This window comes from Micropterus salmoides, unplaced genomic scaffold (assembly GCF_014851395.1).
Source record: "Micropterus salmoides isolate LMB-PRFRI ecotype aquatic unplaced genomic scaffold, ASM1485139v1 Ms_hic_scaffold_22, whole genome shotgun sequence".
NCBI lineage: Eukaryota > Metazoa > Chordata > Actinopteri > Centrarchiformes > Centrarchidae > Micropterus > Micropterus salmoides.
The window spans coordinates 15,302,004-15,324,971 of NW_024041373.1; the positions used below are offsets into that span (position 1 = coordinate 15,302,004).

Below are 22,968 nucleotides of genomic sequence, written 5' to 3' on the forward strand. Positions count from 1 at the left end.
ACATCGCTTTGTACACATTTCTGCTTATTATACTGATGCAGTAACAGACTTTTACTTGTATTGCTGGTTTTGCTACACTTACTTACAGTAACTTATGTGATCTATACTGATCTCCGCTGGCTTCGCTCCATGTGTGTCTCTGCGGAGCTCTGCTGAAAGAGGAGGGGAGGGACTGCAGCGTGATGGCTCGCTCGTTCTCTTGGCTACTTCCACACTATATTCAGTGTTAATAAGCTTTTACTTGTGACTTGTAACCAATCAGTTAGTATTGTGGGCGGGACATTGGTCGAGGCCAGAGAGTAGTAGCTGCAGACAGAGAGAGGCGGCTTCATCAGAGCCAAAGGAGCTCATTTTTTTATTAATTAATTATATCGGCTATCTGATTTTGAAATGGCCAATGCAGATTATTGGAAAAATGCTGAATATTGGCCACAATAATCAGCCAGGTCGATTATTGGTTGACCCCTAGAAGGGACATACTACTGACATTTTGTAGCACAATCAGTGTTTAGTGACATTTTTCTGAGAAGTTCAAGTAAGGTAAGGTAAGAGACCTCATGATGCCTCTGTGGGTAAAAGATGGATAATTAAATCGTTACTGAAAAGACAGGAGAGCAGGATTGTGAGGCTGTGGTCAAGTTGGAAAAAACATTACGACCAAAGCTCAGTGTTTAACCTCTAAACACTGAAGTCTCACAGACCAGTCTCAGGAGTTCTTTCCTTAAGAGCTCAATTTCTAAGGTTCAGTGTCAACAGATTATTACCCAGATGGGCAAAATTGGTGTGAACTCATTTACACAGAGATTTTATGGCCATACACATCCAAAAGTTCTTGTATTTCCAGTACAACAGTTTATAGGTAGGTAAGGACTTCTTCTGAAGGTGAGGCATTTCTTGGCTGATGATGTGAGACTGGTATTTCATATGTATTTATATAGTTTAATACCAGAATAGTCATTTTGTTTGACCACATCATATTTGGCAATTTCCAATCTATATTTTTAATGCTACAATGCTTTGGGGTGTGTGTATTTTCCCTTAAGCAGTGTCTGCAGGATTGCAGACTTCCAGAGTCCATGAGAGAGCCCTCGCAGCACAAGCGATTTTACAGTGCGACAGCCCTTAGCCCCTGCAAACTCATCAACGTGTTGAATTCTGTTAAATTTGTGAGAGTGAACACTGGTCCCAGAAATAAGTCTTGTCAGCTCTGTTGTGCTGCTGTATTGATCCTCTGGGAAACATAGAACAAGACAAGAGGTTTCGCCTCATCGACCTCACTTCACCCAGTCACTCAGGTGAAACACAAAACAGGCACATGAATGTGTGTTACAAACAGCTTTAGGCAAAGTCTCTCCCACTCACATACACATAACATTCCCATTCCTATCAATGTGCATTACATTTTAGCCTTTGCAACACAGAGCTGTATGGTAGCATGATATGATAGCAAATAATGTCCCTATCACATTGTATTTTGGAAATGTCACATTTCAGCTGACATGGGAGAGTAAACACACAGCCAGCCAGGGGGGCTTGTTTTAATATATTTGTGTGGTCCAAAAACCCGGAAGCAGACTTTACTTGTCAGACCCAGCTTTGTGGGGTTTGACTTGGTTAGGACTTGGTTTTAGGGTTAGGGTTAGAATTACGTATAGGGCAAAGTTAGTGACACAAGTGTGTATGCACATTAGTCTTGGTTTATTTATGCAGCACATGGCATGAGTACAAATGTTTTTAACAAGTCTACTTCCTTTAAGAACAAGTTTTGTGATAATGGAGTGTTGTGCTGCATAAATGTGTTTTATATGTGTGTGTATTTGTGTATATAGTGCGTGCATGTGTGTAAATGTATAAACGTGTGCAGGTATTTATGGAAAAGAGGCTAGAGATTGTTCCATTCATATCTCTGGGTTGTTTACAGGGTGGACAAGGCTTTGCCAAAGTGACGTGAGATCTCCCCACCCTAACTTTAAGTGTGTGTATGTGTATATAAGTATTTTTTTGGGGTTGTGTGTGTGTTCTTTCACACTCAGGATGAGCTTTGGTTTGTGTAAGGAGCTTTCCGGAGGAGACGAAAGCACGGCTGACAGCGGCAAGGGATTAGCTCTCACCAAAGAATCATCCATGAAAACTGTGTATGTGTATCTACGTCTTTTTGCGTGTGTGTGTGTGTGTGTGTGTGTGTGTGTGTGTGTGTGTGAGATGTTTGGCATTAGGAATGTGTCATCATAAAACAACAACAGATTTCTTTATTCTTTAAACAGCTGGATGCATCTATCTGCCAGCGCTCCTTATCTGTACTGTGCATCTGCTTCATGCAGTCAGCTGCAGGTTATTTGAGACTCCACTCAGACCAGCTGCTGTAATTGGACATGTACAGGATGATAACAGCAGAGATATAACTAGACAAACTTGGCAGAACATGTTCACAGTTTACAGCATGCTGCAATTAAGCCAATGCACTTAGCTGGCTAGTAGACAGGGACACAAGTGGCCAAGAGACAGAACTAAACCAGATGAACATTAGATCCCCAATTGGGTTCCTGACTCAAGCACTCCTAAAACACGAATGGCTAGTTTGAAAAAATAGTGAAAATTAAAGAATGAACATAAGGCTGTCAGCAGACAGGAGCTCAATTGGTTTCTCCAGACCTACAGCTGTGTAAAAATACGTCAATTGTGATGATGGCATGCTGTTCCCAATGGTGACTGTTTGCCTGCACTCATATAGTAGGTAATTTCTAATCAAGTTTTAAAAGTTAAACAGTACTGTGAAGTAAAGTAAGAATGCTTTCAAAAAAGGACATGTTAAAAGTCTCTGGCCAAGTATCTCCAAAATATTTTAATTGTACTTTATTGTCTCTACCTTATTTTGGTGTTTAATCATAAACTGCTTTAATCTGCTCATCTTGCCTTTCTCTTCAAATTTAGAAATGCACTGAAACCACTGCCAAGCTGAGGCTTATGCGGCATTCAGACCAAACACGAATTTAATTCATGCAATGCTTTCCCCGTGGGGGTTTTATCGCTGGACAACTGCCAAGTGTTCACACACAACGCGATAACGTTAATAAACACAACTAGCCATTACTACAGCTGTATGAACCCAAAGTAAACATTTTTCTATGATTAAATAGCAATAAACAGATTATACTGATGCCAAAATAATTACAATATGATGCAGATTTGTCAAACATATGAATTCATGCTTTATCAGGTCTGTCAGCAAGACAGCAGGACAACAACTTCTAAAATGTTTGTTTTCTGAATGGAGTTCGGCTCGATGAAGGCTACGCTATGCTAACTTGTTCACAGTAAAGTATAATACAATACAATACATGGAATAAAGTTACAGACATATGTTTTCTGAACTCACCAGGTTCAACTTCCTTGCTTTCTTTTCTCCCAGCAATGTCCAGTTTTGTCAGTTTTTTATATAAATATGAAGTAGTAGTCCAACAGAGCTAACGACGCTAACAACAACAGTGGAACCGGATGTGCACGAAAGCCAGCTGCTGAGAAGCTCCAGTGAAGATAAATCAACGTTGTAATCACAAAAACTAAAGTAAAAACCTAATTTAATAAAAAGCAGTTTACTCCGAGCTCCTCCCGCAATCAAACGGCAAAGTTGTCAGAGCATAATCCAGTCCAACTATGGGTATCCAAAAGCTGCAGCACTGCTCCCTGCTCCTCTCCCCCCAATTTTAGCAACTCTCCGCCGGCCAGCAGATTTTCAATCTCCCGCTCTGCCTAGCCCTCTCCACACAACGCTCTGAAGCCGTCTGTGACGTATGGACAATCTCAACGCTGATAGGCTATCGTGACTCTCTCGCTTTCTTGCCTTCGCGTGGCCGGCTCCGCCCCCTTTGCGTCGCTTCTTGCCGCCCCACAGAGAATCGTGGATCCACGTGTCTTTGCATTGACTTTGTACGTAAACCCACCGCCCCCAACATTCACTTCACTTTTGGTCTGATAGCACCATTAGTAGCTTATCTGCACCTCAGACTGTATTTGTAACAGCACAATAGTGTTTAGGCTATAGCCTTATTATAGTTTGAACTACAGTAAGCTATGTTTTATATACAGTACTATATTATAGTGTATTTGAATTATACACAGTACAGTAATTTAATATGTACAGTAATTTGAAAAGCATCTGAAACAGCTGCACTGTATTTTGAAACAGTCAATAATATTCCGTTAAGCTGTCAGTTTCATTACTCTATATTCATGTAATTAATATACAAATGTAAATTAGATGATAATCTGCATGAGAAACCGGACAGTGCCATCTCCAAATAACAATATAAAAGCAGAAGTTGACAGTGTTTTCTTTGAAGTAGTACAATTCCAATGTGGCGGCGGATGCAGCAACTACTTCAAAAGTGTTGTGTTTCTTTTTGCCTATAATATTTATAATAGATATATTATTTATATTAGTGCTTGGTTTTGGCTTTTCTTTTCATTTTTTTGTTAGTTTCCATGGAACCCAGCAACAGTATAACACACCAACAACACCAACAACTTCATGCTGTAGCACTGATATGGGTTTTTATTTACTCTCTTGTTACTGTACTTACATTACTTGAATATCTGTTTTATACGTCTATAAATAATATATTACTTATTTTGCAGTTTTCACCTAAACATATAACATAACAAGAAATGAATCACTCAAACTTGGTTATTAAAAAGTTGTTTCAAGGACAGGTGAGAGGTTAAACAAATTACAGTAGCAGCAGCTATAGAGTGACTGCAGTTATTTTTTTAAATGCACCCACTGGGGCTATAAACCATTTATATACTGCCAATGCTTTTTATGTATCTGCAAACATTAATGCCAATAATATCATCTTATTGGCATGCTGTTTGGCCCTATTATAGAACTTGTTCTCTGTCTAGTTCAACAACGTTCTTATTAGTAATACCCAGTAGTCTGACCCAGAAAAACTGATATTCGAGAGCTCATCGTCACAGTACAGAATAACCTCAAGGCCATGATGGCTTTTATGAAGGCTGGTAAGTTTTTGTCCAAGTATACATGCATCAAAATAAATGAATAAAAACAGAATAAAACAAGAAAGGGCACTAATTAGCCCCTTGGAGTCCACAAGAGAAAACAAAGAAACCAGTAAAGCACAGTCTACTTGATGGTAACTGTCAGCAGGGTTGTTTCTCTAACCAATGACACTGCGTTGCCCGTATAAAATTATTCATGTTCACATCGCTCGCTAGGATTATATGGCCTTTGCTTTCTGGGTGCTTTTTCGTTATATAATTCAGACCCCTGGCCTGCCTTCATGTGTGTTTATGGGCATAGCGTGTGCCTGTGTATGATTGTGTGAGGTTGATGCTGATGTTAACGCAGGCCCCAAGGGTATGATGGCGAGGTCAGGGACAATCCATTTAGCCTACTCACCCGGGTAATTATTCAGCATCAGTATCACAGAGGACACAAACTACAAAACAAACTAATGCACATTTAAGAGAGGAAATGCGCAGAGATAGAGGGTGGCAACGAGTGTGAGAGATTACAGTGCTTAGTGTAAGTAACTCTGAATGCAAATGGTTAAGCTATCGACCTGCTAATAGGGCAGGCTTGCTGCATGTTTATGTGTGTGTCATGGTCTGAGTATGTGTGGGTGCATGTGCATCCTCTCCCTGCTTGAGGCAAGGTGAAAGGTTAATTCAGGACTGTTGCTGGTGAGCTCCCCTCACATGCCTCTTCTGTCACACTACAACACACACACACACACACACACACACACACATGCAGGCTCAAGCCTTAGGCTCTCCTCATCTCCCTCAAAGGCACTTGTCCCCGTCTTGCCTCACACCTTCCGCCCAAAAATCACACAAACACACAGTCTGTGTTTACACACACACACACACACACACACAGACATCCTGCCCTGAGCATTGCTGTCTGTGATGATAATAAGGTGAGGGATTGGGCGGGGGTGGGAGGGTCATGCCTGAATCATGACTCACAGCTCCACTCTCTTAGCAACTGCCACTGCCTGTCTGCATTTACCTGGCGCGCACACACACACACAGTGTGCCAAGGTGACCTTCGCATCCTCACAAACACTTCCCTCAGACACATACATGCACTCGCTCTGCCCTCTCTCTCACATATCCTCGTCCTCATATATCTCACATCCCACATGTGTGGCCCTGGGACAGATTATTGGATTAATCTATTAACACCCTCACAGAGTGAAGAGGGTGACCTGTTTTTTACCCCATCCGTTGCCTCACCTTTTACTGTCCTTGGATTGTCACCTACTTCCCTTGTACCTCCTCACTGACTGCATCCAAATTGTTAATTGTACAATGCACTTAAATAATCTTAAAATTAGTATGTATGAAGATATATGTATACAAATTTAGTATGTGAAAAGTACAATATCCAAAAGGTATCAGTATACATGAAAAATATAAATAATAGAAATAGATGAAAATAGATAATAGAAATAGATGAAAATATTGGGTATGTAGCCAGTGCTCAAAACTGTCCCATGGTTCTTTGTACTGTGTTGTTCCCATAGAAACAGCCCAATATGGGGACATTTTCTAAACAATATGACAGATACCAGTGGGAGGAGCGCCAGCTGCAATCTGCAAGTTTAAATGTATGTTTTCGAACGCTGAAGCTAAAAGCAACAGATCTCTCATTCTGGCATAATGAAGGCTCCCCTCTGCTTCTACAAAGTTCTGAAACAATTAGTCAATTAATTGATTAGTCTAGTCAGCTGACAGAAAATTACTCAGGAACAATTATGACAATCTTTTAATCTACTTGGTAATTTGTCAAGCAAAAATGTTCAACAAGCACAAAACGTGGAAAGATTTGCTTCATTTCTCTGTTTTATATCATTGTAACTTGAATATTGTTGGCATCTTTGATGACACTATTTTCTTTTAACATTTTATGGCCTGAACCTAAACCCAAAACAATAAAAGAGATGAAAAGTAGACTATATGTTTTGTGTGTCTTAGTTTCTAACCTTCATCTGAAACAAGCTAAGAAGTCTTAACTTCTTATGAGGGCAATTAATCATTAAATCAGTAGATAATCAACAGAAAATCGTGTTAACTAACAGCTGTTGTCAATTCATTCGAGTCAGTTCTAAACAAAAATGCTCTGCTACTCTGTGCTGGGCCCATTTTACACTAAACTAATCATAAAAATAACTGGTAGACTGGTACTGAAAGTAATTGTTAGTTGCAGCCCTACCACTCATAAGTCATGCTGACACTAAAGCCATCACCTCTCATGAAGGGTCACAAGTAGAAATAGCTTCATTTTAAGAGACAAGCGGATGGGAACCTCTGGACTTATCATTTAATGAAAAAAATTGTCAATACTGAAAATAATAATTAGTTGCAGCTGTACTTCTATACGAAAGTCTGTTTGTTTAACTTGCATGGACCACATACTGCATTCTGCACCAATACTGTGTATCTTCTTGTTGCCCTTCCATCCCTCCTTGCTGCTACCCCCTGTCCCCTCCCAGAGAACAACAGAGTCAACCAGAGATTGCCCTCCCACTCCTCAGAGAGTCCAAAGTGCTAGATGAGTCCTGGCAGAGTAGACAGGGTGTAGAGGCCACTGTTTTAACAGCCATTACCGGGATAGGTGCTGACAGCTAGCGTGCCTGTGCATCCCTCCCTCTTTCTCTCTCTCTCATCTCGCCGTTGGAAGTGTGTGAGTGGGGCAACGCTCCAATTAGGACACGGTGCAGGAGTGGCATTTTAACAAAGAACTGTGATGAAAATAGTGGAATTTGTTGTGCTGTTTGTGGGACATGTTTACATTTTCAGGCTCAGGTTGATGGCCACGTACGAGGACGAACATCTTATTCTCCCTCTATGTGTATCTGTGTTTGTCTTTCTGAACAAAGTTAAATGCTTATAGGGCTAAGGTCACACTAAGGTGAAAACATCTTAAAACTGTGTCATGAAACAAAGTTAAAAAGCTCCTCAAACGGAGAAACAATTACACTAAAAGCTACAGAGTTGATAGAGGTAGTGCATTACTTTCTGTTCATTCAGGCAATTAAATAACTGAGACCAACCCAGAATGCTAATTTGATATTGTCATTACAGTTATACTTGGCAAAGATCAGCTGCAGGATTACTGAAGACTTTACTGCCTTTAAATCCCCCTGCCCTATGGGGTCCAAACTCACTACAAATGCTTTGTCAGTTAGGTGGGTTTGCTTCGCATGAGCTTCAACCTGACAAATTGCCTCTGGAGTTGCTTTGTTTCACTGTGATAAAGCAACAGAATGCAGCCACAGCGCCTGTCGTCATAAAAAAACAATCAGCAGCCCAAGATAAAGACCAAATCCACAGTAATTATTGCACCTTAAACATGGGGGTTTATGCTCCTATCTTTCTCCCTTGTTTTAATTTGGGGAACAGCCAGATAGAAGGCATAATAGACTGCTGTAATTATGAGAAGATTGTGAAACAGGCTTATTGGTTAATGCTTCACATACAGTAGAGCTGTCATTCCCGCTAAAAGGACTTCTTTTTTCAGTGCAGTACAGGAACAAAAGCAATGCAGGGTTACATCGTCTTGCATATCTTTCTTGATAGGTTTATTTTGCTATCTATGCTACATTAAGAATGGCATGAGACACGGATTTACAGGTAAATGAGATTACTTCCCCGGGAACAAGGATGGCAGAAACAGAATCTCTTTCCCCCAGTGGGCTCGATGATCCCTGTGGTTAAAGAGCCCTGTCTTGTCGGATCTGCCCGTGTCAGAGACGAAACAAGACTAACAAATTCTTTCCTGTGTTTTGTTTTCAGCCTGAAGCAACACCAGCAGTAAACTACGGAGACAGGCCACCCTGGAAAGAAGAGATGGAGTCAAAGATTATTGGAATAAACAACTTCAGAAAGGAGGATGGTCAGAAACCGAAGAGTATGAGAAAGTAGTGCAGAGTAACTTCAGTGTGTGTGTGTGTGTGTCTGTGTGTGTGTGTGTGTGGTGTCATGGACATCCATGCACGCATCTGCAGCATGCATGTGTGGGTCATTGTGAGTGTGTTTATTTCTATCTTTGATCTAAATATCTGAGATTTATTCAGCACCCAAGTGTTTGATATGAGTTCTCGACACCAACAGCCATCAGAAGACCTGCGACTGCATCTTGCCATATAACTCCTGTGTGAACCACAATCCTAAAATTGAACTGATGTCAGTGCGTTGCCCAGAGTGGTAATAACCATTACAATGATAGTCATAGAGCTGCAGTTAATAATAACTCTGTAACTAGCCGTCCTCAAAGTGCTCTGACAGCGATCCAAGTCTGAACACAGTCTTCTGTTTCTACATTTCATGTACAGATGGTGGCACAGGCATGGCTCACTGTCAGATCACTTGAGACCTACTCAGGCCCAGACTTTCAAATCCAAGGAAAAGAAAACTCCCAACGACCTCAGCCATTACAGATTGCATGAATTCCAAATGTTAAAAGGTATTTTTGGTTTGAATCTGGTGTTGTCCACACATGTAGTGGATTGATGTCACTTTTGTTTTTTAATAAGGTGGATGTGTCATTGTGAAACCCATCATTTCATATATTCCATATATTTAAAACATGGAGATGTGGCATGGTTAAAGGACAGATGGCAGTGGAGGAAAGCACCACAAAGACTATTAAACGGCTGCTCTGAAGTGAGCAATGTGCAACTTTGAGAACCATCTACTGTTGAAAACATTCCCACACTGAATACTGATGTCAGATGCAGTCCCGAGGTGACAAAAATTCTCTTCTCTGTTGAGATGGGCGTCATGTAGATAATATTTTTTTATTTGTCTGTTTGCTACGGCCAGAAAAAAAAAACTTGACTCCCAGTTCATGTAGCAGCCAATGTACAAAACAACTGGGATGTAACTCAATGCATGCAAAATGTAAAACGTTGCATTCACTTGCCTTTTTGAAACCTATTGCTTGCGCGTTTTGGCAATAGCGCTGCTTTCTAGTGATAGCTTCGTAATGCATTACTGCACATGCCTGCACCTGAACAAAGAGGTCACCTTTTAGTGCTGAACTGGCTTCTTTTCAACTTCTAATTTATTCATCAAACAAGGGAACCTTTTTGATACCTAGAAATTAGATCAGTCGTCGCTGTTTAACACCGCTCATCTGTAGTGTCTTCGGAGTGTCTGTAAAGAGAGTTTCAACAATAGTCTGTAGCATCATTAGATGAGCAAAGAGAAGACACGCTCCAGTTTCCTGCACTGGCACTGAGATCGTCCCTGAGCAACATTTCTCTATAAGCTGGGGAAAGGATTGGAAAAACACAGCACTCAATGCTATGCTGTTCTCTGTTAGTTCTTGTTGGTTCTAGCACTGTTTTTTTCTGTGTAAACACAAACAAACAATACATTTTTATTTTGTGCTTTGTTCATTTCATGGTGAAGAAGGTGAAGTACGAAGGACCTGATTAAAAATTGTTTTCCTTCTGCAGTCATATGGGATGAGTAATGGTTTTATGCAATCACACTGTAATATTAACAACCATATAATGTGGGTTTGAAGTGAAATAGTTTAACAAAGCAAAAAGTGGTTTGTGTACATAAGCAGTATCTGCAGATGACATTTGTGTTTTAAGAAGTACACGAGTTTTGTATTCATAGTGTTTATCTGCACTGAGCTACAGGGTGATAAGGGAAATGTATTCCTTACGGATTATATTGGAAAATACAAATATGCTGGCACTGAAATGAGAATAAACTGCCTGCTGGTGGGTTGTGTTTTTGAATGGACAATCATCAGAGAAAACAAACTCATCCTGTGCCGAAGAGACAGTGACGATGGACCAAAATCCAGCGAATGGAAGACAGTAAGCGATCGTACTCACTCAGAGAGATTTTGAAAACTGTTGTTTTCACGAGGACGACCACAGTCTCCATGAAGACCATCCACTAAGATAAACATCTGACATGTGACTGTTCTGCCAGTGGATACATGAAAAAGCCAAAACGACGATGCAGGACTACAGACTGTTGGATTTTACATCTAAAATGACCAACCCCTCTGTGGTCGGTTATGCTATAAGAAAAACTTAAAAACAAGAAGTCATTTGGCATTTTTGATGTGCATCATGACTGTTTTGATGACTATTTACACTGACTCCTTTCTCTCCAGCAATGGTGTATTCACAGTATAACTTGTGTCTGTGTGCGTGTGTGCGTGTGTGTGTGTGTGTGTGTGTGTGTGTGTGTATCACAGTCTGTGCAGAGGACGGCTGTGCCATGAGTCACATATTTTAGCAGATGTTACATATATGACAGAGATGTATCTATGGGTAGGAATTCTGTGATATGATGCTTGCGGGTGGGTGTCTGTGTATGTGAAGCTGTCAACTGCACTGGCAGTGGCAGACTCGCTGTGAGCTGTGTACTGTGAGCACATTTGTAAACACACCTGATGATGAATACAGTGAAAACAACAACTATATCTATTTTCTCTTGCAAAACCCAGACCTGTGTTTTCCTTTTTCTGTTTGTTTGCCATGTTGATGCTTGAAATTTGCTTTTACTGGCAGCAATCACCTGTTACCACAAATGCACAACCTTGTGTTTGCAGTATCACCCACACAATAATATTTAAATTATTAATCTTATTAATTAATTTCCTTTTATTTTTAATGTCTCTATCACTTTCTCGTCATTTCCTTTCCCAAACCAAAGTCTTCTTTGTCATTATGCTTTCTTACACAAACTATGATACAGCACCTCAGCCAAAGGTTCTGCATGGGTTTATACACAACATGAACAAGAGATCTGAAATGTGGAATTAGGGTTTAGCAACATGACAAAAATTCATATCCCAATAACGATATATATCCCGATATAATTTTTTTTTTGTAAATTTACTGAAATATGGTATTTCCAACTGTAACTCGTGACATTTGTCTGCATTAAAAAAAGGAGGGGCGAGCGATTCTGCAGAAATTCAACACCATGACAAATACCATAATAGAGTGAACAACGACACTGCAAATAATGTAACTAACATTATCTAGGTTGTGGGTCAGCAAACTGACGCTACTTGCCGCTGCAAAGCTATCATGAGAGGACAGGTGGCAGCTCAGCAGCTCCAGACAGCGACACTCATAACTCTCCTGCTACTACAGCAACATAACAAAAAAACGCACATCTTGGCAAACTATAAAGTAAGCTGTATGTCCGTGGGCAAGTCATTAAACGTTACCTGACTGACACACACATCATGGCTGGCACTGCTGGATAGTGTTGTTCTTCCCCTGCAACACTGGCACATGTGGAAGAACGGACTGCGGTGAAGTTAGTTTCAAGTTGGATATTAGTTTTAAAGTAAAGTTAACTTCACCTACCCCTCAAGAAAATATTACGGTAAAGTGTGAACGTTTTTCTACCGTCAAACGATAGATATCGTCAGCCCTATGTGGAATAGAAATCCAATGATACCAATGAATATTTGTAGTTCTGAATTATGTAGATGTAGTGTACATCTTCATGCTGCCAAATCTGAACCGGATTGTTGAGATCAGATAGCTATATACTTAAGAGTTTCAAAAAATCTAATGATAAATGACTAATCATTTTTTGATATATTTTTTTTACATTAACATTTTTGTAAGAGGGTCATAAATTTGTTTATTTGAAAAGTAATACTTTAGTAATTAGGCCTACATGGGTACCTAACATATATACATAAGTACAGGCACACCGCCGCTAATGTCAAAAGAATTTATTACACTTTCATGAAATATAATATTAACCTTAAAGGAAAACAAACAGATGCACCACTTCACTCAGAAAAGAACATGTATTAGTATTTAATGAGTGAGGTGACCGTCATCTAGTAGCTAAACTGATAACAAGAACAGACACATTAGGATCAGTCTGACTCAGCTCAGCAGGTGACAATGATTGATCCAATCACATACATTTGCTTCACAGTAATAAATCAGAGCGGCGAAATCTTGAGAGAAAAGAAAACCTTCTAAATTCTTGCAGATTAGGAGAAATAGAAACAACCAATTTCCTTGGGGGAACCCTTAATTATTTGTACTTTCTTAAAGATTTTATTAGAGATAAGAGTGTTCTGAGCAGCACATTTTATTTGTCAGTGCAGTGTGGTGGACACACAAATGTATTTTTTGAAATTAAGTAACAATTTCCTACACACCAGTACCAATATTTCTGAAATATTTCTAAAATCGTCTGTTAATATGGACCATGCTGATGGATCATTCACGCGGCTTTACATCTCGTAAAGATGTTCTTGTTCCTGTCAGAGCACTGAAGTATCTTATAAACACACACACACACACAATATAGACTTTCACCATGGTGACAACTCATCATTAATTCATGCAGAAAAGTAGCAAGCACATAAAAAGCATAGAGGTGTGATCTGAACTGTGTGTGTTGAATCTCAGATGTGACGAGTGTTGAATAAAAGAAGGCTGATAAAAATGGTGGAAGATTTTTTTTAAAAAGTATAAAACAGACCATTTGTTCTGATCAAGTAATTAGCTTCAAAGCTTAATTCTCTCAACAAAGTTTCCATAGTAACATTACTGTTCCTGCTAGATGAGGAGAGGAAAGTGAGAGGTGGAATGTTTTTGCTAAACTAAGAGAAGCATCACAAAACCACACTCACACAGGCCTTCCTTGAAATAAATGAGCATGGTAACCCACCGACTTTCAACATGAGCACAGTTACACTGAGCTGCAAGAAATCTCCACAATGGAGCAACATGTTTATCATTTTCTTTCTTGTAATTTCCTTGAATGGAAACCTCACTTGTTATTTCCAAAGAACAGCGCAGCAAATGCGTGAAAAAAACAAGTGCAAAGAGAAAGAGAAAAGAAAGCGACAGGAGGGAGAGGAAATCAGTGCGAAAGGGAGATGCTGTGCTCGCTTAATGGCCCACTGTCGTCAACAGAGGATGAGCTAAATAAAACATTAAAGCTGGTATTATGTCATTTCCACTGCGCCATGCAACCTCTGTGTAGTATAAGTCAGTGGGTGTGAGAATATAGGCCACCACTCCATTTATCCCACAGTGGGGCATGTTCTCTTGGCCCATCCATATTCACGACCCTATCACTATAACCACATGTTCTGCTGGGATGTGTTTCTGCAAAGGTAATCTCTCATCTGTAGGTGCAGTTCACAGCTCGACTTCTTGAACTCCCTCATTTGAAACGTTAGCGTGCCTCACTGTATGTTTACACTGAATTAGCTGTGGTAATTGATCGTGTAATCGTTTCACACCACACGAAGGAGTATCAGTCCTTCACAGTAATGGTACCCACAGAACCGGTAGATTGGAAGTGACAGTTTCCTCTGTGTGACCCCGTACAACTGCGTCACTAAGAGAAGCATTTGTTGAAAATTTCTAAATGGAGATACATCTTCAGTTGGCATTTTAAGGGGCATATGGGGCACACGGGCAAAATCTCTTGCAGAGAAGACAGCAGAGTGATTTAATTACTGTATAGCACTGTCTCTTTATGAGTGTGAAGCAGTTGTAAATGTTGAGTCATCACTCCTGACAACTGGCAAATGAACAAACAAGAATGGCTTTCAGGGGAGAAACAACCCTATCTGTTAACATTTCTGAACATTGATTCATTTGTACTTTCATTTAGTAATAACCTGCCTGATGGAAAAGGTTAGACTGATGGTGAAGATGTAGAGGTAGTGATATTAATTTTTAAAAACCTCTTACAATAATCACAAAGGACAAGGACAGACAACAAGCACCAGATCAATTTCTTTTTGTCTAGTTACATAAATTCACAAATATAACAGACATTTAACCTTAACATTTGAATACACCATTGTACAAATCAAAGACAGCAGACTTTGTTGTGGCTTCTCTCTCTTCGCCTGTCACATGTTGTGTCTGTATGCTCCTAACTTGCTGTTGTTATCAGCAGTGCTCATGTGACCCCAGACAGCCCAGCAGCAGCAGATTTCCACTCCGCCGCTCTGCTCCATGCAGCAGGCTGTTCGTTGTCAGAACCCGTCAGAGCTCCCCTGTCAAAAATCATCGTCACCATCACAATATTCAGCCCCACAGCCCCTGCTGGCATTTAAGACAGTGGATCACAGGCTGGCGGGTGACACAAACAGCCAGACACATGCATCTGCATCAACACCAAAGTTCCATTGGTGGTGTGCTAATGCTTGACAACAGAGATGGGATATTAGATAGCAACCATCTAATACCTCTGCAGAGATACCTGACCTGTCCAGGTGGATTTATTCTTGCAGGGCGACAGGCTGACCTTAGACATGGCACACATTAATAATTAACTGTCCTTTTAAAGGTTAAGGCAGCTGGACCAGGTGAGAAGAACCCAGCAATGCAAGCCCAGAGAGACAGAGAGAATAAAATGTACAGTTCCCCTGTTGTCACAGATTAGACCTTATAAAACTGAATATCAGAGTTCACCTAGACTCTGCACAGCATCCTTCCTCCACCCAACCCCCCCAAAAACACAACAAACTCAGCAGCAACACCGTCTGGACCAAAGTGGTGGACCACTTTGGTGGCATCCCTAGAGCCATTCCGCTAGCATGACTAAAAATTATTATAAAACCACTATTAGTCACAGTACCACAGAATTTAAAGATTATCTCTTGTCCAAAACTCAAATCTTAAAACAGTTGAAACTACATGTGCAAAAAAACTCTCATCATAGTGGATTTTTTTTCACTTTTTAAAGAAAACAAGACTTAAGACTCAACAGTAAACCAAATTATAAAGTCCAGCTGTGTTAAAGGTCAAATGAAACATTAAAGTACAATAAAATAGTAACATGAATGTCAAGTATTGTGTTTACATGGATGCCCCTGTTAAATTTGTGTCCTATTTGCTTTTGTGACAATGGTCAATGGTTACATAATGAAATTATTTCATGAGTAACCCTGACAGATTACTCCAGTGTTTTTAACCTCGTTTGAAGCTAAAGACAACAAGGCTGGCGCTCCAGTCAAGCAGAGATATTGTTTTGGCTTCTGCTATAATCTAAATCTGTCTCTTGCTGTTTTTCAAATGAGGAAGCTTTGCCAAGTGCCAAACACTCTTCCAGTAAAAAGCTTTTTGCTGTTCCTGCTCCACGGCTGGCCAGAGAAGCTTTAATTAAAACTCTGATCTGACAAATTCACTGTTTCAGCCCCTGACTGCACCGGCATACACTTAGAGGGGTATGTGTGTTTGTGTGTGTGGACATGTATTAGTCATGTTGTGGGGACATAAATCTGTGTTAACAGTCAAATTGTGTGGACTCACCTTCCTTTTGGAGACAAAACTCAAGTCTCCAGAACCTTAATCATAACATTTTAGGGTGAAGACTTTGTTTACATTAAGGTTTAGGTTAATGTTTAGGTAAATGTAAAGGTTTAGGTTAATATAAATGTTTAAGTTTGGAGTAACGTTTAGGTTTAGTTAAGGGAAAGGTTAAGGGTAAGGGTTAGGTTAAGGTTAAGGTTGCGGTGTATATTAAAGGTTCAGTGTGTAAGTTTTAGGGGCATCTAGTGGTAAGGGTGGCAAATTGCAACTAGTGGCTCATGGTACGTTCATGTGCTCCTCGGATGGTCCTATTTCGCGAGTTGTTAAGTCGTTCTTCGGACTTCAGTGTGTGTTCATGTGTTTTTAAGTCGGAATGTGGAATCAACATGGACACTACTACAAAGATGGGTTGGATTAGCATTATGAGAGCATATAAACAACACGCAGAAATCTAGTTCAATCTACATGGACAGCAAACTAACTGTTATAACCAGGGTGCGATTTGTGTAAAAAACAGAGGGGGGGGATGTCTTTTTTTCCTCATGATCACGACCCTTTTTCTCACCTTGTTTATAATTTAAGTAGGTCTAATAAATACGGAGCGTTACATCGCAATGCAGAGCTGCAGTGAAAACACAGAAAAGACAGATGCATGCTGTGTTTCTCCCAGGTACAGTGACTGGGTAAGGGGAGAGAGACTGATTTGAAAGCCGTCACTTTCAGTGTTATTAAGTGAAACCCCGTAGCTCTGTGTTTTCGGGCATGTTCAAAGGTGTAACGTGGACACTGGCTGCTTGTCATCATAGAAACAGATCATCAGATTGTGATGTTTATTGCAGCTTCCGTGATATCGACTGCCTTCCCTTGCCTTCCCTTCGTTCACCAGAGCAAATGTCTTGTGAGTGTTGATAGGCTATTTTTCACGACTTGTAACTAATCAGACAGTGCCGTGGGCGGGACATTAAGCAACTCCAGCCTGGTGATTACCTACAGACAGAGAGAGGCAGCTGGATCAGAGCCAAAGTGCGTTTTAAGCGCATTTTAAAATTAACTGAACCCTAACAAGACTACAGATCACTACTGAAGTAGATCACTCTGAGGTGGGATAAATTTTGTCCCCACCGGGGATGAAAATGATTCAGCAGAGGGAAATCCCACGCACTTTTTTTTTTCGTACATATTCAACTGTAGCGCTGGTTATCCGTTTAGGCAACTGTAGAAACATGGCATCCATGTAAGGGGACCCACGATATATGTAGATAGAAATGGGTACCCTAGCGGACCCTCGTACACTCTCGGACGTGGAAAGTATAATCATTGCATTAGTCTAATTAAGTTAAGTTAATGTAATATCCACTGAAGTGATAGAAACATGACTGTGTGTGTGTATGTGTGTGTGTGTGTGCACATACAGGTGGGAGATTTTTGATAATTTATGAACATATGTAAATTGTTGTGTCTCTGTGTACATTTGCGTGTGTGTTGAGATTTACGTGAATGTTTCGGCAAATAGCATTTGCAATGTGCATGCACCCTAAAAAATTCATTACAAGATGCACATTTCATCTAAAATCTTTTTCACCATCTGGACACTTTCATGACAAACCTATCTTGTTTGTTCAAAGGAACAATCATTCTATTTAAATAAAACGAGATGTCTTTGCAAACTGCAGAAACATAACATATAACAAACAAAAAAATGTTTTAATTTACTGTCTACCAAAAGATACAGTTGATTCCCTTGCTTCATGTTGTAGTTGCCACATTCTGGTTTACATGAAACAAAAGGGACTGAGTATAGAAATGTTACAGGGATGTCCCACAATACCTGCACTCTTCCAAACTAGTTTATGCATAAACTGGGCCAGTGAGGCAACATTGGCCTAATACTGTATGTATCTGGGCCTCTACTCAGGAGGGGGACAGACAGAGTAATAAGTCTGTCTGTCAGCTGACGGCTACATCTGATGGTTTCCCCCCTGCGACTGTTGTCATCTCAACATCCTGCACCCAGCCTGCAGAGCGCACCCCAGACCAGGGATCTAAATCTGTAACCAGTACGCAGACATACACACACGTACATGCACAGACAGCCTGTCTCCAGCTGAAATTAGGTTGTCAAAGCTAATAGGCAGCTAGTCAGGTGCTTTGTCTCCCTGTCATCCAACTGTCCCTTCATCTCCATATGTAATAAATGAAGAATCAATAACCACCATTGTCAAAGCCAATGTGCAGAGGCCTAAATGTATGCATGAATGTAAAGGGGGAAATCAAACTTGTCTTATGTCTCATAAAATTTTAAGTCAACATTTTTTAAGGGTAATTTTAAATTTGTTTCTGAAATCAGGAGATACTAAGATTTCAAGAGACTGACTGACAGGTGCTTGTTTACACACCGCTCTTCATCTCTTTAGTTTACACATCCTTGCCTAAATTTAGCTTTCTGTCATCTGTCAGACAAGATTCCAGCAAGACTGTGGATCAAACTAAACTATAATATAGACTACAATATTTAGTACATACTAAGCCTTATAATTTAATGTTTTAGCAGTTAGTGTTGAGGAAATTAATGTATTTTACAAATTTATATATACAAATATGATGTACAACAGTACACACTAATCAAACTGTGTTTTTGGAAATGTGCTGTAAAGTAGAATGCAAGTAACGTTTTTCCAGAGATATAATGTTTGAGTTAAATTTGTTCTGATGTTCCTGGTGCTGTCTCACTGCTAAATGCTATTTGTCTTAATCTTTTAGCTGTTAGCAGCTGCTCCATTTCCTGTTGGGTGATGTCAAAGATGCGACATCCATGTTATTCTATCCTTGGGGCAAATTAGGGCCTGTGTCCACCAAAGCATTTTTTGCCAGCTGAAAACGCCACCTGCTGTTCTGAAAACGCCTAGCTGGGAGCGCTTAGGTGCGTTTTGGAGGCGCAGTGTTTTGTTTTCGAGATGCTGTGGTTGCTATAATACATAATTTCCGTGGAGGCGATGTGCTGCAAGTAGGGTAGCCTACCTAATTTTACTGAATGTAAAAATGTCACCACAAAGTATGTAGGCCTACTTGCTCTGGCCTTTGCTCTGCATGAAGAGAAGGCTGAAACATGAGAGCACAGACCGTACGTGGGTTCATGAGATTTTGTGGGCGAGGAAACACCTCGGCGAGTAGGCACATCGTTTCATTCAAGGTCGGATGTGCTCGGTGCGGTGTTTGTCCTGCCCATACTGCACTGTTATTGGACGGCTGGATAAAAAGTGACAGTCAGTCTTGAAGTTGAACATTTTTCAACTCTCGGCGACCAGAAAAAAAACGCTCAGCGCGGAAAAGACGCTCAGCACCTCGTCACGCTCCTGGCGTTTTTACTAGCTCGTAAAAACGCAGGGCTCCCATTGCAACGAATTGAAAATAGACGCTCGCGTCTTAGATGCCCTTATGCTAGAACTCCTTAATTTACCTAATGCAGGTTACATACATGCACGCTTGTCTGGGTGTGGTGACTTCTCTAGCGGAATCCACAGATTCAATTAAGAGTTTCAGCTTAGCAGAAAATTACCTTACAATCATGAACATGGACCAAATAAAAGGTGTGCACAGTGACAGAACAAGGCATCAGCTTTTTAATGGATCAGCATTTTGTGTGTGGGAGAGAAAGAGAGAAAAAAGGGGTGGTCAGCCAGAAAAAGAGAAGGCATAGTATTGGAATAGTATGGAAAAAAACGATAAAAAAGTCTTCAACTTCTCACTAGTAGTAGGACAGCGATCAACATATCGTTTGAGCATCGTCATCGCAATGCGCCCTTGTGCAATTGTCACATTGCAGAACAATGCAATGTCAAGCAAGTCAAATTAACTGAACTTTTTTGCTGCTTGATACAAAAGGAAAACTCACACGGTTTTCGTTTTCCATGACTAATCTACAAGAAAAGTCTTTCTGATGTAACACAATTTACTCCGATTTAAGGGTTCTTGGATGCACAGTTTGTTGATCATGAGTGACAAGCAGGCTCAGCATGCATAGCGAACTGCCAATTACAATATTGTTCTTAATCAGTTTATCAAACAACCAAAGCAAGCCCCACCCCCGTTAGCTATCGACAACATCTTGAAAATGAGTGAGGAACAAGAGAAAAGCACAGGAACAATAGATTTTGTTGCACAAAGAAAAGCAACTTTTGTAAACCACTCAGTGGGCTGGTGTATAGCTGCTCTTTTTTTATCATTTGTTGAAAATATGTTTAGTGCATTAAAGCTCTAGAAAGGATAGTTTGGTCTTATCTGGTTAAAATTCCTGTGTTTTTTCATGTTGCAATATATATTGCAGAAAAGAAAAAAAATTGTAATGTCAGTTTTTTACAATATCGAGCAGCCCTAGCAACCACAGACTGTATAAAAGAAGTAGACGTAGTCACCGTGATGTCACCCATTGGTTGGTGGACTACCATTTTGAAGTTGCGAGTTTGGCATTTTGCCCATCGCCATCTTGGTTTTTTGGAACCAGACACTGGACATGACGATATTTGGATAAGAGGGTGAAGTTAGCTAGCTTGGTTAGCAAGGTGCAGGTCACGTTAACTGTAATATTAACCAGGATGCTAATTTTGGCGAGCGAAAAACAAGCTTAAAACAAAATGTACTTACCGGAAAAATGAACAGCCAACTCCTAATTAGCTTTTTCAGTGGTGCTGGCCAAATCTACACACCGCAGTGGATGGGAGTTGCCTCTATCCCGATTGACAGGTTGCCATGGTAGCGACTTGTCAATCACAAGATAGCACCGCCCTAAATCATACCCTAAATCATATCGTCTATTTTCCTCTAAATGGGACCTTAAAGGGTGTCATGTATTGAAGAAGACTTGAAACTAGCGATTCAGACCATAAAACTCATTAGGAAAGTGCTCACTGAGGGAACTGAGTTAGAATTAAGTAGGGTCATTTTGTGATTAAGTCCAATGCAATCTGACTTATTTTTGCTACAGGTGCTGTTTCCCCCTGCTGGCCATGAGAAAGAATGCAGGTTTAAGCCACTTGCGCAGTGGCTTCACTTTTTAGACCCAGAGGTTTCTGCTTGACAGTGACACATTTTCTGTTGTTTTGGCTTTTGTACTCCAGCATATTACATCTGAAAGTACAGTAAAACTTTCAGTTTTAATGGTGTTTGATGGTGTCGACACCCTTACTGGGTAAACAGTGTAAGAATTCTATTCCTTTTTATACATTTTCTGTAAATTTTATTTTCTGTTCATTTCAATGTTAATGTAGCAAGACAGTGATCCTAACCAGTCAACTGCCCACACACCAACAGAGTATGTGTTTCACTTCAGTGAAGAGCAAACTAAAGAATTTGAAAAAAGCGAAGTAAAGTTGGATGCACCACACGCCCTACAGTATCACTAAGGCAGATACCAAATGTCTGTTGATGTCTGTGTTTTGTAGACTTCATCATTTACGACAAAAGATTTGAAACCAAAATTGCTATTACTTTATGTTAATTTAAATGTGTCTAATACATTTTGGCGCTCTAAAACTGGAGGACTGTGTATTAAAAGGGTCAACATTTCTACTCATCTGAAGTGAATGTAAACACCCTTAAATTAAAGTCTGCACTTTAACCCCAGCCTTGTAGCATCTTTCCAAATCAAATTTCCTGGATGACAGAGCCAACACAATTTCTTACAGACTGTACTATAACTGTTTATTATGAATGCAACAACAATGAAAACATTCTCTAGAGCGTACTGTAAAGTTCCCAACAAATTTGTAAAATCATTACAGTGACTCATTATGGTTCATGTGCCTTAAAAGTGGCATGAAATGAATAATTGAACACTGAAATGATGTACACTAGTCATGCTTTAACGATACACAACCATTCCCTTCTTTAAAGAAGCATATCAATGGGTCTTGACTCTTGGCCTTAATCAGCCACTGTTGTATAAGTGTAAGTATGTATAAGTGTGTAATATGTGTGTATAAGTATGAGACGGATTATAATGCACAGTCATTAGAACACTAAAACGCACTTAGCCTTCATTAGAGGAGGAAAAAGTGGGAAGTGACTGCACGGCAAGCAGACTCATCTTTTATGCTGGTAAATGTATAAGGCCGGGGAGTTAACTCGACTGAGTTCCCCGTGAGGAGAGATATATAATCTTTTAGGTCACAAAGCAGAGGGCGGCTGTCATCACAATCACTGTGGAATGAAAAACACTGCGAGGGTTTGAAGAGACTGCTAATATATCTCAGCTCCCAAGGGTGGATGATGTCATTCCTAAAATCTGCAGCTTTTTTGACGTCTGCGAGAAGGCAGTTGACAGTTCGCGCGTGAGTCATAAGCGTCACTTCTTGTGTGTCAACACAGCAAACTACAACAAGAATGTTTTTTCTGTTCGTGTACCAATTCAAATAAAAAATGACTTTATTAAGCAAGACCGCCTTGAGAAGTTTGCAAAAGATTTCCTTCTTTTAAAACAATTACAACTGGTATGAATGAAAACCTGCAGAGCGGTAAACATATTGTTCATGCACTGGCACTGTAATCAGACAATGCACACGCACACACAATCCATGACAAGTGCTATCTTTCTGAGTACAAAGATCCTCAGAGACTATATGTGAACACATCAGCTTACAGGCATTATGGCCAC

General features: G+C 40.1%; 1 protein-coding gene across 1 annotated transcript in view; it reads left to right on the forward strand.

Moving 5' to 3' along the window:
• The window catches only part of zgc:171482 (zinc finger protein), a 53,011-nt gene extending 41,520 nt beyond the window's left edge, over window positions 1-11,491 (forward strand). Inside the window, exon 7 of the mRNA XM_038737995.1 lies at window positions 8,824-11,491. Coding sequence (XP_038593923.1) covers window positions 8,824-8,845 — 22 coding nt within the window. The 3' untranslated portion in view covers window positions 8,846-11,491. The remainder of the gene's footprint in view (window positions 1-8,823) is intronic.
• Window positions 11,492-22,968: the final 11,477 nt, after the last annotated feature.